General features: G+C 30.2%; 4 protein-coding genes across 10 annotated transcripts; 3 read left to right on the plus strand and 1 right to left on the minus strand.

Annotated features, from left to right (window-relative positions):
• The first annotated feature begins 357 nt into the window (after positions 1 to 357).
• On the plus strand, positions 358 to 5775 carry LOC143154921 (protein-associating with the carboxyl-terminal domain of ezrin). Of its 5 annotated transcripts, none has more exons than XM_076327012.1 (7): positions 358 to 1352; positions 2095 to 2334; positions 2591 to 2799; positions 2950 to 3394; positions 3467 to 3656; positions 3748 to 3884; positions 3947 to 5775. In XM_076327012.1, the coding sequence occupies exons 3-7, from the start codon at positions 2605 to 2607 to the stop codon at positions 4897 to 4899; spliced, it is 1920 nt and encodes a 639-aa protein (XP_076183127.1). In that variant the 5' UTR covers positions 358 to 1352; positions 2095 to 2334; positions 2591 to 2604; the 3' UTR covers positions 4900 to 5775. The 5 variants fall into 5 exon arrangements, with proteins under 5 accessions (XP_076183127.1, XP_076183126.1, XP_076183129.1 ...); XM_076327014.1 differs by lacking the exons at positions 358 to 1352; positions 2095 to 2334 and adding an exon at positions 2341 to 2487 and having other exon boundaries at positions 3947 to 4399; positions 4658 to 5775; XM_076327011.1 differs by lacking the exon at positions 2095 to 2334.
• A 106-nt stretch (positions 5776 to 5881) lies between these two features.
• On the plus strand, positions 5882 to 8290 carry Rpl5 (ribosomal protein L5). 2 transcript variants are annotated; one of them, XM_076327018.1, is made up of 6 exons: positions 5882 to 5985; positions 6473 to 6658; positions 6740 to 6874; positions 7082 to 7284; positions 7562 to 7739; positions 7973 to 8290. In XM_076327018.1, exons 1-6 carry the CDS (start codon positions 5983 to 5985, stop codon positions 8159 to 8161), a joined length of 894 nt encoding a protein of 297 aa, XP_076183133.1. In that variant the 5' UTR covers positions 5882 to 5982; the 3' UTR covers positions 8162 to 8290. The 2 variants fall into 2 exon arrangements, with proteins under 2 accessions (XP_076183133.1, XP_076183134.1); XM_076327019.1 differs by lacking the exon at positions 6473 to 6658 and having other exon boundaries at positions 5965 to 5985.
• On the minus strand, positions 8291 to 12238 carry LOC143154922 (mitochondrial-processing peptidase subunit alpha). 2 transcript variants are annotated; one of them, XM_076327016.1, is made up of 11 exons: positions 12142 to 12238; positions 11121 to 11371; positions 10963 to 11042; positions 10707 to 10892; positions 10429 to 10521; positions 10193 to 10365; positions 9878 to 10007; positions 9577 to 9785; positions 9334 to 9499; positions 9112 to 9244; positions 8291 to 9005 (listed from the first exon to the last, which is right to left on the minus strand). In XM_076327016.1, exons 2-11 carry the CDS (start codon positions 11365 to 11367, stop codon positions 8827 to 8829), a joined length of 1596 nt encoding a protein of 531 aa, XP_076183131.1. In that variant the 5' UTR covers positions 11368 to 11371; positions 12142 to 12238; the 3' UTR covers positions 8291 to 8826. The 2 variants fall into 2 exon arrangements, with proteins under 2 accessions (XP_076183131.1, XP_076183130.1); XM_076327015.1 differs by lacking the exon at positions 12142 to 12238 and adding an exon at positions 11519 to 11716.
• On the plus strand, positions 11754 to 15279 carry LOC143154918 (nucleolar MIF4G domain-containing protein 1). Its single transcript, XM_076327003.1, has 8 exons — positions 11754 to 12402; positions 12544 to 13070; positions 13143 to 13427; positions 13515 to 13702; positions 13781 to 13956; positions 14284 to 14636; positions 14715 to 14846; positions 14926 to 15279. Exons 1-8 carry the CDS (start codon positions 11961 to 11963, stop codon positions 15214 to 15216), a joined length of 2394 nt encoding a protein of 797 aa, XP_076183118.1. The 5' UTR covers positions 11754 to 11960; the 3' UTR covers positions 15217 to 15279.
• Positions 15280 to 15362: the final 83 nt, after the last annotated feature.

Below are 15362 nucleotides of genomic sequence, written 5' to 3' on the forward strand. Positions count from 1 at the left end.
AAAAAAGCAATATACTGCCAGTTGTATTGTCAATCACTTTCCTCAAACTTTGAGTAGTATGTTACATAATATTGGTGCAAATATTGCACGCAGAGCAAAAAAGTATTATAAACATTACAAATTACTAACAGTTTTAATACTTTTAAAATATATCTGTTAAAGGGAAAATGATTTGTCCAATTATTGTTCTTCATTTTATACATATTTTTTTTTAATTTCAATGGCCTTGACTATATACAAACGCGAACTACAGTACTGTAGTTGACATTTAGAGAGAGAGAGAGAGAGAGAGAGAGAGAGAGAGAGAGAGAGAGAGAGAGAGAGAGAGAGAGAGAGAGAGAGAGAGAGAATGGTGCCTTTAACATACTGCCACACAAATAAGCATCTTTTTCAATAATTTTGAGTGATGTCAAAAGTGTAATATTTTAGCAAAAAATAACCAAATTTTTAAAAATAATAATAAGTTTCAGCTATGTATTACTTTTGTCGTTTTATTTTTTTTATCTCATATGTCTGTATTGTTATCATTCATTATACTACCATTTATTCTAATAGTAGTATAGTAGTAGCAGAAGTAGTTGGCAATAATAGTAATAATAGTAGTAGTGACGGTGGTGGTGTAGTAACAGCAACAACACCAACAGTAGTAATAGTAATAATGTAGTAATATCAATCGTAGTAGCAGCAGTAGTGGACAAAAAATAGTAATAGTAGTGACGCTGTTACTTCAGTTTACTTACCATCACTATTAACCAGTAGCACAAATATTATTACAGTTATTATTGTTCGTGACGCAATCACTACTATTACTACCACTACTGTTGTTGTTATTTCTACTGTTGCGTGTTTATTGCTACAGTAGCATTATTTCATACTCCGTAATTGTAACATTACATTTATTGTTTCTTTTCTTACATTAGTGTGTCTTAAATCAAGTATCATCGTCCCCGTTTTCGCTATCATATTTCATTATCTTGTTTACAGTAATATTCCGTTCATAGTTTTGCCTCTACTACTCTACTTGTGACATAATTACCACTAACCGTCGTCGCTGTCAACCTCCTCCTCCACCTCCACTTCCTCATTATTGTCATGCAGTATAACGTGCTGCCTGAATTTTATATACCAATTTCACGTACTCACAGCTAATGTATTAGACTATACCTTTTAACAATCATAATCAATCGTCGTTGTCATTATCATTGCTATTATTAGTACCCTTGTTATCGACGACATCATGACTGTTGATCTAATTATCATTGTTATCTTCATAATTAATTGAACAACATTATTCTTACAAGTGCACATTCAGCAGCTGGCAACACGAAGATGAAGAACAAACAGAGAAACGAGTAAGTAAGAAGTACAGCGTCCGATTGCGTGAAAGTATTTCGAAATATCACAAAGACTCAAGTATAATCTGATTATTTGTTTGCCTATTATCGCTTATATGCGACATGATCTTTTTTCTGGAATGTATAGTAAAAGTACCGAATAGCATGCAGGCGCAAGGGTCTGTCTAATTACTCTGTGACGAGGTAGTAATAATGAAAAATTTACCATAAAGTTGTAATATACTAGAACATTTAGGCGTAGGTAAAGTATGTACTGTTTTGTCGGTGACAAGTATTTTCAATCATTCATAATTAATGTAAAATTTGAAAATACTTTTCGTCTGTTGGAAAAAGCGAACGCGCGCATATGCGTGTATGAGGCGCGTGCGTGCGAGCATGCGGCTAGTACAAAAACGTTAAATGTGTGAACGTGATGGCGATAATCATTATTATTTCTGACAATATATACATGTATCGCTATATATTTGATTTCAAATTGAGCGTTGTGTTGTTGAACACTGCAGAGATACACTAATGGGTTTTATGCTGCGAAAATAACGAAATAAATATTGTGGTAATCATTATCCTTTGTAAATCTTCAAAGTGTAATGCAACAATGTGACAGACCCTCGTACCTAGCTCTAAATTCTAGAGCACCTATAATTTTATTTATCTATAGTTAATGATCTAACTTATACAACTATCTGCTGAAATTTCAAAATAAAATAAGTACTGATAAAAAATTATCCTTGATTTCTAGTGTTTGACAGTATCCGATATTTACTAAATTTATTTAATTCTTAAAACGTAAATTTCTTTCTTCCCTGGAATATCACATGCACACATTCATACACATAGTTTTTCTTATATTCTATAAGAAGGAAATATTAAAATTTTTGCCAATAATGTGCCATTTTTGAATATCGCATAAATCGAACTTTGGCCAGCTATAATGCAAAATTTAACTGACGGCGCTAAAATCGCAGATCTGTATGGTAGGGTAGGTGTCTACGTTTATTACAAATATAGTGACAGAGAAAACTGGCATTGTGTTACCTACAATCTATTTCAACCAAAAAATCTAAAATGAGTGAATGTTTTCGTAATGGGCGATGTTCTGTGAATTAATCGAATTTCAATGATTGTGAAACAAGTAATAAACCTTTAACAATTTCTTTTGGAACAAGTTAAATATTTAATATTAGTTTGATGATTTTAATCATTATTTATTAATAATAAATTCATTTTCTTCGAAGGGTTAGAAAAATTAATGGGGAATGAAATAAGTGCCCTTAATGGGCTGGAAATTGACGAAAAATCTGTGGAAGTAACAGATTTTTGGGTGCATTATACGGCCCACGTGAATGGCTATGGTGCCCAAAGGGTGTCCCTGTTTATCAGTGAACCATCTTTGCATTATAGCGCAAATTTTGGAAATCCATCTCCTTTAGAGAAAGCTGCAAAGGTTAACGTCAGTTTATTGATTACCTCATATATGTAGGATCGCACACGTACGTGTACGAGTCGACTCACCTAAATTATGTATTTTTTTTATGTTATCATTTTAGATAACTAAATAATTAATAGTTGTATCAATAATAAATGTATTTTTCAGAATTTAATGTTATATAGGCATCCTTGTATACTCAAGTATGTTTCTTCGTGGTCTAAAGGGAGTAAATTTTTCCTTACCACTGAATATGTGAAACCTTTGATTCAATCAATAGAAACTCAAAATACTTTGCAAATATGCATGGGTTTATATAGCATTCTACGTGCACTTGTGTTTCTTCATGAAAAAGCATCTGCATCTCACAATAATATTTGTGGTAGTTCTATTTATGTCACATCGGAAGGATGTTGGAAACTTGGTGGACTAGAATGTCTATGTAAATCCAAGGAATTAACTTCTGCTTATTTAAAAAAAATAAGAAGCTATAGGTACGAGAGAGCAATATCATCAGATGAAGATATAAGAGTTTCATCTATAAGTTATTCAACTATTGATGCATATGCATTTGGAATTTTGGCTGAAGATATACTGAAATTAAAGAATTCAGGTAAATGTGTAATATAATGTTTGTTTTCTCTAGAGAAATTATAGTCTTGACTAACATTTCATATCATTTTAGAAGATGTTCCAAGCCTCCTAGAGTTTAGACAGTTTTGCAAAGAGAATCTGCAAAATGCAAATCCCTGCTTAAGAAGTGAATTATCAACTGTGCTTCAACACCCATTTTTTACCCATGATTTTATGCGAATACATGCATTTTTAGAGGAATTACCCTTAAAGAATAACCTAGAGAAAGAAATATTTTTTGGGTAAGTGTTTTTGATAAAAGCAAACAATTAATTATTTATAATTGAAAGTAATTGTGCTTGTAAATATTAAAAATATATAATCATATTACAGAACCTTAATAATGCAATTAAGAACATTTCCTGAAAATATTGTTGCTGAACAGTTGGGTCGATTATTACTTTCTAGGATGGTTTTATTAGATGCAACAGCACAAGAGAAACTTTTACCATTCATCTTAAAACCAAGAGGTAAAGAATTCTTAATAAAACCTTGTATTTAAGGTATATTCAGCATATATGTTTGTTTACAGATGGGAAAGACAAAATGGACAATAATCTGTTTGCAGTTTCTACGTTCAAAATCTACTTAGTACCTAAACTGTTGCAAATGTTTTGTATAAGAGATGTATCAATTCGCTTAGTCTTATTATCACATTTTAATTCATTTGTTCACACATTTCAAGTGGATGAATTAAAATTTCAAGTACTTCCAGAACTTCTTGTTGGAATTAAAGATACCAATGATCATCTGGTATCTGCAACGTTAAAAGCATTGGCAAATATAGTTCCAATACTAGGTGCAGCCACTGTGATTGGTGGAAATAGAGGAAAATTATTTACAGATGGTCGACCAAACAAAGTAAAAGAAAACGGACAAGATACTAACAGTACCTCATCTTTTACAAATATTGTTGAATTTACAGCCCCTGTGAATGCTAACCAAAAAACAGTTGATCTACCAGAAAGACCATCGCCAGACGGAGGTGAGGATAAAAAGGAAATTATGTCTTCTATCACTGAAGAAGAATATACATGGTCTGATTGGGACACTCAAGAAATCACTACCGGAGATATACATCTTTCCATTTCACAATCTCCTGACACAATTTGTCAATCTAATGGGATTTCAACTGTGAATTCAACACTAATGCATGAAACGGACTCAGTACTAAATATAGACAAAGTCCAAATAATTGAATCTAAATTCCCAAAGAAATCGATCATTTTATCTGATATTTCAGAGCTTGATATCAAGAACTCAAAATTGACCAATTCTATCAAGGAAGAGTACGACTTCTTTACAGACATGGAACCAGTAATAAAAAAGACACAGGTTTTGCATGTACAACAACCACAGACATTACCAAAAAGTGTGTTTGACATGAAAGTATTAACTGGACTAGAAACAACTGATGAAAATGATGGTTGGGATGAAGATTTAAGTGATTGGGGAACAGAAGATGCTCAAGAACCGAAAATTTAAAAAAACCTACTGTTTTTAATGGTATCTATTATACAGGGTGTAAAAAAACAATATTTATTATAGCTTTCATAAATGAATCTGTGTATCTGAATCCATGTAGATCTGTCAATGAAAAATGACTGCAAAGTTCATCTTGACTATGGAATTGAAAATCGATTTTTTTTTTATTTGTTTTTATATATACTACCTAACAAGAGGATAAAAAGTTTATGAAAATCTAATTTTATAAATTAGTAGTCTTATAAAAATTGTTAAAGTTTTAACTAACAAGTTAGGTTGTATAAAGTTATTCCAGAGAGAACAACGGCTTCGTTCATTTTACCGCCTTCATTTCTAAAACTTGAGATGGATTTTGTGACAGAATTTAGTAACAAATATTTTTTTACACCCTAGTCATATAAAAAGTAAGATACTTATTATCATTCGCCTAACTTTGCCCGATGGAACCAAAAGAATACCTGCCCCAAAATCATGATCCCAATGGATGTACAGTTAAGATGTCTCAATAATTGTTGAGCAAATTTTTTAATATATTAAATTTCGTAAAAAAGAACTACGATATTTGTTTAAATAAATAAATTATATTTCAGTACTCTAAGTTTATTTGCATAAGTTTCCTTAAAGTTTATGTCAAAGTACAAACTTTTTAAACTTTAACATGCAATAGAAAATTTGAATACATTCGATCCAATTTTAGAAAGGGAAAGTGAAATGTATTCTCGTCAATTTAGAGAAAGATTAACCCGAAGCATGCTAATTTTCCCTTGAACTAACCAGAATCCATTTGAAATGGTGATCATACTATGTAAAGCAATAGAAAATAGAAAATATATTTCGACTTTCAATTTGTACCAATCGGCAAATGGAACGCGTCTAGTATCTTTCGGTGTTTTATGATGTTATAAATAAATCTGATCAAACAAGATTCCTTCACCACATAAAATACACTAGATTTCTCTAGAACCTTTCGTATCCAATTCTCATTTTCGAGGGCGCAATAAGCGCAAGCGTTAACTTCCTTTTTGTACGTGGAACATTTAGAGGTTCTGTTCCATACAGGGTCTTCCTGTATTTTTCGTTAAAATGGTAAGTCAAATTTGATAAAGATTCATACTGTTCGATAAATAAAGTTTTGTATTATTTATATAAATAGTTTATTTCGGGTAAAGACGCTGGATGCATAAAATTCAATAGGATTCGAAAATCATATTTAATTGCCACGATGAAGCTATTCAAATAACCATTGTTTTTGTAACGTGAAACAATTTTCTAACATATTTTTTATAAAATATTGTTTTAAAGCATTTAATTTCGTATTTTGAATCGTTATAAAAATTTCTATTCAGATTATTTTAAATTTCTGGTATTACAAGTATATTTGCACAAATTAACAAAACAATAAATAACATTACATTCTAACATTGATAGCCTTATATGATGATGATGATGATCTTAGCTCAGTTTGATGAAAGGATGAAAATATTTTACCCAATGACACTAAATTTTATATATAAGAAAAATATAAAATGTTGAAATAATCTTTCAGTATCGATAGTTATGTATTATATTTTAGGGTTTTGTAAAAGTTGTTAAAAACAAGCAGTATTTCAAACGTTACCAAGTTAAATTCAAAAGGCGGCGTGAAGGAAAAACTGATTATTATGCACGTAAACGATTAACTATTCAGGATAAAAATAAATACAATACTCCCAAATATAGACTAATAGTACGTCTATCAAACAAAGATATTACATGTCAGGTAAATGTAGATAATTTTAAATTGTTTAAATAAGTTGTATAATTGAAAGATAATACAATAAAATATATTATACACTTATAGGTTGCATATTCAAGAATTGAGGGAGACAGAATAGTATGTGCAGCATATAGCCATGAACTTCCCACATATGGTATCAAAGTTGGACTTACAAATTATGCATCTGCATATTGCACGGGTCTTCTTCTGGCTCGTAGAGTAAGCATTTTTCATTTTGCCATCTTCTTATTTAAGTATGTATGCTTCTTTATGTAATGATGAAACACTCAGCTCGCTTTGATGCATAAATGAAGAAAACACAATTGTTCCCTATTATTTAATTCTGAATAATAATTCTGTAAAATTGAGCATAAACAACAAATTCACAAATATTTAAAATATTATTTTTCTTTATATTTTTTGTAGTTATTGAAAAAATTGGGCTTAGATACATTGTATACTGGAACAACAGAAGTAACTGGTGATGAATATAATGTTGAAGAATTGGATGAAGGACCTAGAGCATTCAGATGTTACTTGGACACTGGTCTTATGCGTACAACTACAGGTGCTAGAGTCTTCGGTGCCATGAAAGGTGCTGTTGATGGTGGTCTCAATATTCCACATAGGTATTTGTTAACAAACTTTTTATAGAATATTCTTCGTTAAGTACCAAAGAGGTACCAGATATAGTCAAGCAACATTGTGATGATTTTGTGACACATGCGCGTCATCTGAATCATAGCAAGACATGGCTTTGTATTTGTGTTCTACAATACAATGTACAATTTTTGCATAGATATTAAAGGATTAAAAAGTGTGTCTCTGATAACAGACAAATTGTTTTACAATTTCTACAAAGTTTAAAACAGTCTCTAATCTTTGTTATTTCTTTCTTATGGGCAGTACCAAGAGGTTTCCTGGATATGATAGTGAATCGAAATCTTTTAATGCCGATGTTCACCGACAACACATTTTTGGACAACATGTTGCAAATTATATGAGAACATTAGAGGAAGAGGATGATGAAGTTTTCAAGCGACAGTTTTCACAATACATTAAGAATGGTATCACTGCTGATAGTGTGAGTCTTCTTTGTGTTCCATGTATATAGATTTCGTCCAACTAATAATTACTACTAGATTTTACTATCTTTGTAGTGTCGCAGTTGGACTATATAAATACATTAGTTATAAAAGATAAATGCACAAATCATGTCATTTTTCATATTGACTAATGTAACATCTTAGTGCAATATATTCTTGTATTAAACCATGGTTTTGCATTTGAAAAATATGTAATTGTTTCTATTGATAGATTGAAGGCATCTATAAAAGTGCTCATGAAGCAATACGAGGAAATCCTGAACACTGGAAAGTTGTAAAAGAAAAAACGTCTGTGACAACACGATCAAAGCATGCAAAACTTTCTTTGTCAGAAAGAAAAAATCGTGTCGCTCAGAAGAAAGCTTCGTTCCTCAAAACACTTGAAGAAGTAGAGACTTAATGTAGTTGTCAATCATTTATATTATATTAAGATCAATGTTTACCGGAGCATATAAATTTTTCATTATGAGTATTTGTCAAACATAAATGGAAAAATTATGGTACAGAAATAAAAAATATTCGATAACAATTTTCTAGTTTTCTGTTTCTTACAGTACCGTTATGTGATAATTTATTTAAATATATCGTGATCTAATAGTAAGAATTATGCATGACATGAAAGTATGTCGTAGACTAGTCACAAATATAATCACGACTTTGTTCATTCTTACCATTTCGTTTTACATATTATGAATCATTATCTCTACAATAAATGCATTAGTTATAAGAGATAAATTCACTATATGTTTGTTTCATTTGTGTCTCTATGAACAACCTATGTCGTACAACTATGACATTCATTAATTATACTTTCAACCATGTATTATTTACATATGATATTACATAGTATCTACACAGTTTTGAATATTATCGCAAATAAATTAATAATCTAAGATGAGACTTCAAAAATATGAAATTTGCATTTTCCAATATTTAGAAAAGTATATTTTATCTTGCACTTCAACATAAACTTGCAATAATGTAAACATAGTAATGATGTTTCACTAGACAATTACCGCCCGGAGAAAGAGATGTATGAATCTGCAATAAATGTTTTTTAGAAGTTCAAATGAAAAAACGACGTTTACTACGAGAACCAGGTAGAATGCCTTGCTCGTCGACTAATCCGGCTTGAATGTCTCCGATTGAAGGAACTGCTCTTACTTCTCCTCGAGCTGCTATACTGGGAGGTGATTTGAGTAAACGTCGTGCTACGTTAATTATGTCGTCTTTTGATATTTCATCTACAAACAATATATATATATATATATATATATATATATATATGTATGGAATTCTACTTTTATGTTACACACAATGTTTAATTTATTTTATAAGTGTATTACTTACCAATTACTTGTATAAAGTACTCCGGCCGTTTTCTGGCCCCAGTGGCTAAAACTTGCCTTCCAATATCTTCAAAAATAACAGGCCTATGTTCCAGATTCATAAGTAACATAGATTGCAGTTGCTTTTTTGCCCTCTGAGATATTAAAGGGTAATTAAATTTAGATTATAATAAAAAAAATATAAACATTGATATATGAATAAAAATTATAAATAAAATCATACTGCTAGTTCACTGTCCGTTATATTACTAGTCATAGTAACCATCTCGTGCACAATTACTTCTACCATTTCTCTTACGTGAGACGGTGTACAGGACGCATGAACGCAAAAAATACCTGTGTCTGCGTATGCGTGATTGTACGCAGTTGCGTTATATAACCAATGATACCTACGAAATAATTTCTTACGATTATATTTTTTCAATCTAATTTAGTTTCTTACTCAATAACGCATTCTAGGACTTACCTATTGAGTACATTCGTATATAAACGAGTATACATGCCTTTTCCTGGACCGCCAGCACTGAAACTACCACCACCACCCATTATCATATTTAAAACACACATCGCTACGAAATCTGGATCCTGATGAGAACAACCCTCTAAACCTATTACTACATGAGATAGTTCTGGTAAACCACTTGGCCCTGCATATACGGGCACGTTACATTCTTCCTGTAAAATTAAGAAACTTAAAATCATTAAATATCACATGTAAGTGCATTTCTTTGCACATTTAATTTATATACTATTAATTAAATAGCTACTAGTATATAGCCTCCAGTGTACTGAGCAATAGACGCGTCAACTGTATTTATGAGTTTTCCAGATGATATTAAATTAGATATGCCCCTTTCTTCTTCTTCTTCCCAAATAGATTTTTTCTCAATGAAATGTCTAGAATAATAATATCAATTTTTTTTGGAGGTTTCCATTTAACTTAAATAAAATATTACACCTTAAATTTCACAGAATAAATGACTATAATTGAAATAATAACAATTTTCAATTGATCAAAACTATTAAAAGTAATAATATTTCACTTATATTAATGAATACTTAATACTTTTATATATAATTACTTCTGAACAGCCAAAATGAGATCTTCATGTTTCACACCAACTCCAGCCACTACCATTCTATTTGGTGTATAATGATGTCTTAAATATTCAAATAATATTTTTCTATCTATAAGATCGATGTTTTCTTTTGGACAAATTTTTGGAAGACCAAGGGTATTGTTTCTATATGCAGCCTAAAAATTAAATGCTTGCTTTTCATACCTTTTAACATCAATACATTTAGTTGTTTTACTTACAGCATGAATCATATCCATAAGTATTGGTTCTTGCTCTGGCTTTGTAAGTAAAGATTCTAATTCAAATCGGATCATCTGTCTTGCTGCAATTACCTAGAAATAAAAATATAATATTATTACTATTCCTTTTAATAGTCATACTAGACTCATAAATAATATTTTGTATATTTTGATATTTATATTTTATAATTTTTTAATTATGTTCACATTTATAATACTAATGTATGTTGTACAGTATATAATGTGTATGTAAAATATATTAAAGACCTATTTCTTACTTCTTCTTGTGTAATTTGTGGTCTTAAAACGATATCACCTAGAATTTGTACAACTGTATCCAAACCATGACGTTCTGCTGATGCAGCATAAACAAATGCATCTCTTGATGCCTGACAATCACATATTCCTCCATGTTTTTCTAATGCAAGCATTATTTGATCTTTATTCTCATATGTTTTTGTTGACTGAAAAAGTAAATCACTAATTTTTTTATTCTTCGAATAGTAATTCTTTGGTGTACAATAAAAGTCTTACTCCAAATGCCAACTTCTCTAGAAAATGAGAGACACCACTAGGAAATGCAATCTCATACCGAGGACCAGAATCGAGCAATACTGCAGGTAACAATAATTTATTGTATGTATGACTATAGAATCATTCAAAATTTGTTTAATGTTTTTTTTTAAACTTACCACCTACTGTACAAAATTGACCAAATCGATTTTCAGAAGCAACTCGCAGTCCGTTTGAAAGAACTGTAACTTTAGTTGTCTGATATTCATCTTTTGCAGTAGCATAAACAGCTTTAGGTAAATTAGGAATAGGCTTGGTCAATGGAGGAAACGGTGTAACAATTGTTTCTCGTGATATTTTATTATTAGAAATCTTTTGAGAGGAAAAGTTGCATCTTTTAAAGAAGGAGAAAGTCTTTCTTTGCATTGCACTGTAACAAACATTACTTATGTTTAAAAAAAACATCACTTATAATTTAGAACAACATTACTATAATCGTATAAGTATGTTTCTCAAAGGTTAATTAAATAAAAACTTGTACCACCACAAAATTTTGCTTTTCTATGTAGGTGGTTACCTTTTTCTAACGGCAACTATTAAGGAACTTTGTAATATTTTTGTCAGAATTTGCATGTTAGCACGTGTACAAAATTTCTTAACATTTAAATTGACTCTCCACCTCCTACAATTTGAAAGTGAAAAGTGATTAACCGAAAAACAACTTTGATGAGTAACTTTCCTTTGAATATAAACGAATCTAGAGATGAAATACGAATTAAGGAGAATTTTTATGAATCAGTGGTGCCACAGTTCTAGGATTTTTTAGGACAATTGAGTGTTGAATAAACTAATAAAATACGTAATAAAGGGTAATATCAAGTGCGCTTAATGAAGTATTGTACTAAACAAGCTGCTGTGATATTAATTCCCATAATATTTGAGGAAAGTAAATAAGATAAAAAGTAAATAACTTTTTCGAGTTGTACAAAAATCCGAAATTTAGTTCATAGTGATGAAAAATGAGTTCGTTTAAACGATCAAAATTAAAGAGTAAAGAAAGGAGAAATGCGAATTTAAAATTAATAGAGAAATCACGCAAGCAAATGCGTAAAGAGGTCAGAAAACAAAAAAAAAAAGATAAAGCAAATTATTTAAAAAAAAAAAAAGAATTGCATGTCACACGTGTATATGGTAAGAAACCTTTAGAGGCAGCTCCTGTCAATGATAATGCGAACAGCAATGATAATAATACTGACAAAACCATTCATCCGCAACAAAAATCTATCAAAGAAAGAAAACGGCGACTACTAGAACCAAAAAAAAATGATCAAAAAAATGAATTACTTAAAGAGGAAAATACAAAAGAAAATAAAGTCATTAAAAAATTGGAAAAGCAATTAAAATTAAATAAGAGGAAGGAGAAATCAATTCCCAAATCTTTTGTGGCAGATGGTTTAGATTGTATCCTTTTTATTTTACTTGATAATTTGACTACTCCCACAATGTTTATTAAAATAAACTATTATTTGTGTCATATTTTAGTTTTTGTCATAAGTTAATATTACTTTTATCTAAGTAAATAGTTCCTCAATATGAATGTAGATCTTCTAGATTTTTGTTTTGAACAAGATAGGAAATACATAGTAGAAGCAGAGACAGAGCAATTAGAAAATGAAATTAATAATGAATTTAAAGCAGATTTAACTATGACTGTTGAAGAAAATCTAATAGAAACTATACAATCGAATAATGAATTATATTCCAGTAAAGAAAATGAAAATAAAAAGGACAACACTAATAATTCTACTTGTATAATTGAAAATCATTTAACTAATAGCCTCAATTTAGAAACATATAAGACCAGCAAAGTGAAATCTAATAACAGAAAAAATAACAAATTAATGAATGCTAATGTTAAGGACAAAGGTTTATGGGAAGACATTTACGGAAGGAGAAGGAATAAAGATGGTAACATTATACACGATGTTACTGGATACATTCCTTCAGGTGCACAAGTTGTTGCAGATGGGATACATATGGATTATGAAAAATTTCAGATTTTAAAAAAACAATTAAAAGGATGTTTGAATAGAGTGGCAGAACATAATATTCATATTATAGCTAATCAGGTAACATATTTTAAAGCAAAGTAGAGATTTAATAATGATAAATCTGTTCATTATATAATTTGCATATTATAGATAGAAGAAATGTATATGGCACACAGCCGTCACAATATGAATCACATGTTATCAAATTTAGTGTTTGAAGCTTTAATTTCACATGTAATTATACCCGATCGTCTCATTTGTGAACATATGATTTTGGTCACTATTCTGCATGCTAATGTTGGTGCCGAAATTGGTGCCCACTTTTTAGAAAAACTTGTCAAACAATTTATTGAAATGATGGAAGTGGCACAGGATGTAGAGAATAAAAATTTGGATAATGTAATTCTTATGATTTCTCATCTATATAATTTTAAGGTACAATAGTTCTATTAATTAATCATTAATTAAAAGAATTAGATTATGGGCACTTGAGTTTACCATTCTGAATTGAATTTAATACAGGTATATAAACATAGACTTCTCTACCAGATACTCAATAAACTTCTAATTAAGTTCGCAGAGAAAGAAATTGAATTGATATTGCTTATACTAAAAACAGTAGGGTTTTCATTGCGTAAAGATGATCCACTTGCTTTAAAAGAATTTATACAAAATTTACAACAAAAGGCTAGTAATGGTAATGGACACAGGTAAGTTTTAATTATTAACTATTTTAAAGGCAAAACCTAGTAGAAATCCTTAATTTAAAAAATATAATTATTATTCAGTTCTAGAGTTAAATTTATGTTGGACGTTTTGTTAGCAATAAAGAATAATAACATCAGTAAAATACCTCAATACGATCCTTCACATGTGGAACATTTGAAGAAGATTATAAAAAATGTGATACGCAAAGGCAATACTATAACAGAATTCAATGTGTCTCTAGAGGATTTATTACATAGTAAGCTAACATTATTGTAATCTTCTAGTGCTTTTGCTAAGGTGTGAGTTCGACAAACGTTTTATGCGATAAGCACTGCACGTTGCGTATATGTATACAATATTTAACAAATGTTAGAAAAGTAAAAAATGTTCGTTTTAACTCAAATCTAAATGAAAAAAGAGAATAGTCAAGCACGTAAGAGGTGATTTTGCTTGGCCTTGTGGTGAAGCTTATTTGAAATTCACCTTATATCTCATGCCAAATATATGTAGCTAACTTTAGATTCTCATGGCTGCCTTTGGCATTCAAATAAATTATATTTATATTAACTGTTTCCTATCATAGCTGATGAAAATGGGAAATGGTGGATCATTGGTTCGGCTTGGTCAGTATCGAACAACTTTGACAACCAAGAAAAAGCAAAAAGACAGGATAAACTTAACTTTGGTAAAAAAATACTGAAGTTGGCACAGAAGCAAAGAATGAACACTGACACAAGAAGAAATATTTTTTGCATTCTTATGACAGCTGAGGACTATTTAGACGCTTTTGAAAAACTTCATCACCTTGGTTTGAAAGATCAACAAGGAGAAGAAATTGTACATGTTCTAATGCATTGCTGTTTGCAAGAAAACAAGTTCAATCCTTATTATGCAGTATTGGCGCAAAAGCTATGCGAGCATAATCGAAAATACCAGGTATAATGTTTTAATTTCATGCATTGCACCATTACATACAAATATATATAGAAATAAAGATTATTGATAATATTTCAGCTTACAATACAATATGCTTTATGGGATAAATTAAAAACAGTGGAAATATATGAGCCAAGACAATTAAACAACATGGCACGATTGTTTACATATTTATTCATTGAAAATTGCCTAGTTTTATCAATTTTAAAAGTAAATATTATATTTTACAATATGTTTTACTAACACTTTGCAATGTATACTAAGTTCATGTTATTTGATTTTATTACAGATTATTCAATTCACAGAATTAGATAAACATACCATGAAATTTCTTAGACAAATCATACTAGGTATTCTATTGCACAAAAATGAACAAGCTTGTCTGCAAGTATTTAAAAGAGTATCCATTTCTCCTCAGCTGCAAACTTTTAGGGAAAGCCTTCGCTTATTTATCAATTGTTTTCTAATAAAAAATATAGATTTGACTGGTGTAAAAGATGATAATGAAATTTTGTTAACAAGGAGAGCTGAATTAGTGGATAAAATATTAATTTTAGATGGAGCCAAGGTTATATTTTAAAATTAGTGATGTGAAGAATTAATAAGTTCCTCAATCTTAAAATAAATTTTATTGCAATTAATACCTCGGTTGTTTTTCCTTCCTTTCTGTTTCTTCTTTTTTTATTCTTGGGAGGTGGGGGAGGGGGAAGGGTTGCAAACTGAAGC

The sequence above is a fragment of the Ptiloglossa arizonensis genome, chromosome 2 (genome assembly GCF_051014685.1).
Source record: "Ptiloglossa arizonensis isolate GNS036 chromosome 2, iyPtiAriz1_principal, whole genome shotgun sequence".
Lineage (NCBI taxonomy): Eukaryota > Metazoa > Arthropoda > Insecta > Hymenoptera > Colletidae > Ptiloglossa > Ptiloglossa arizonensis.

Excerpts from the sequence above, each read along its gene's own strand:
- Rpl5 (XM_076327018.1), top strand. Across the intron at positions 6,659-6,739 it reads ACAAAGATATTACATGTCAG|GTTGCATATTCAAGAATTGA; the intron begins GTAAATGTAGAT and ends ATACACTTATAG. Across the intron at positions 6,875-7,081 it reads GTCTTCTTCTGGCTCGTAGA|TTATTGAAAAAATTGGGCTT; the intron begins GTAAGCATTTTT and ends TATTTTTTGTAG.
- LOC143154918 (XM_076327003.1), top strand. The coding sequence starts at position 11,961 with ATGAGTTCGTTTAAACGATCAAAATTAAAGAGTAAAGAAAGGAGAAAT. Across the intron at positions 12,403-12,543 it reads TGTGGCAGATGGTTTAGATT|ATCTTCTAGATTTTTGTTTT; the intron begins GTATCCTTTTTA and ends ATATGAATGTAG. Across the intron at positions 13,071-13,142 it reads TTCATATTATAGCTAATCAG|ATAGAAGAAATGTATATGGC; the intron begins GTAACATATTTT and ends TGCATATTATAG.
- LOC143154921 (XM_076327012.1), top strand. The coding sequence starts at position 2,605 with ATGGGGAATGAAATAAGTGCCCTTAATGGGCTGGAAATTGACGAAAAA. Across the intron at positions 3,395-3,466 it reads ACTGAAATTAAAGAATTCAG|AAGATGTTCCAAGCCTCCTA; the intron begins GTAAATGTGTAA and ends ATATCATTTTAG. Across the intron at positions 3,657-3,747 it reads GAGAAAGAAATATTTTTTGG|AACCTTAATAATGCAATTAA; the intron begins GTAAGTGTTTTT and ends ATCATATTACAG.
- LOC143154922 (XM_076327015.1), bottom strand. The coding sequence starts at position 11,574 with ATGCAAATTCTGACAAAAATATTACAAAGTTCCTTAATAGTTGCCGTT. Across the intron at positions 11,043-11,120 it reads TCAATTTTGTACAGTAGGTG|TATTGCTCGATTCTGGTCCT; the intron begins GTAAGTTTAAAA and ends TGTTACCTGCAG. Across the intron at positions 9,006-9,111 it reads GTACTTTATACAAGTAATTG|ATGAAATATCAAAAGACGAC; the intron begins GTAAGTAATACA and ends TATTGTTTGTAG.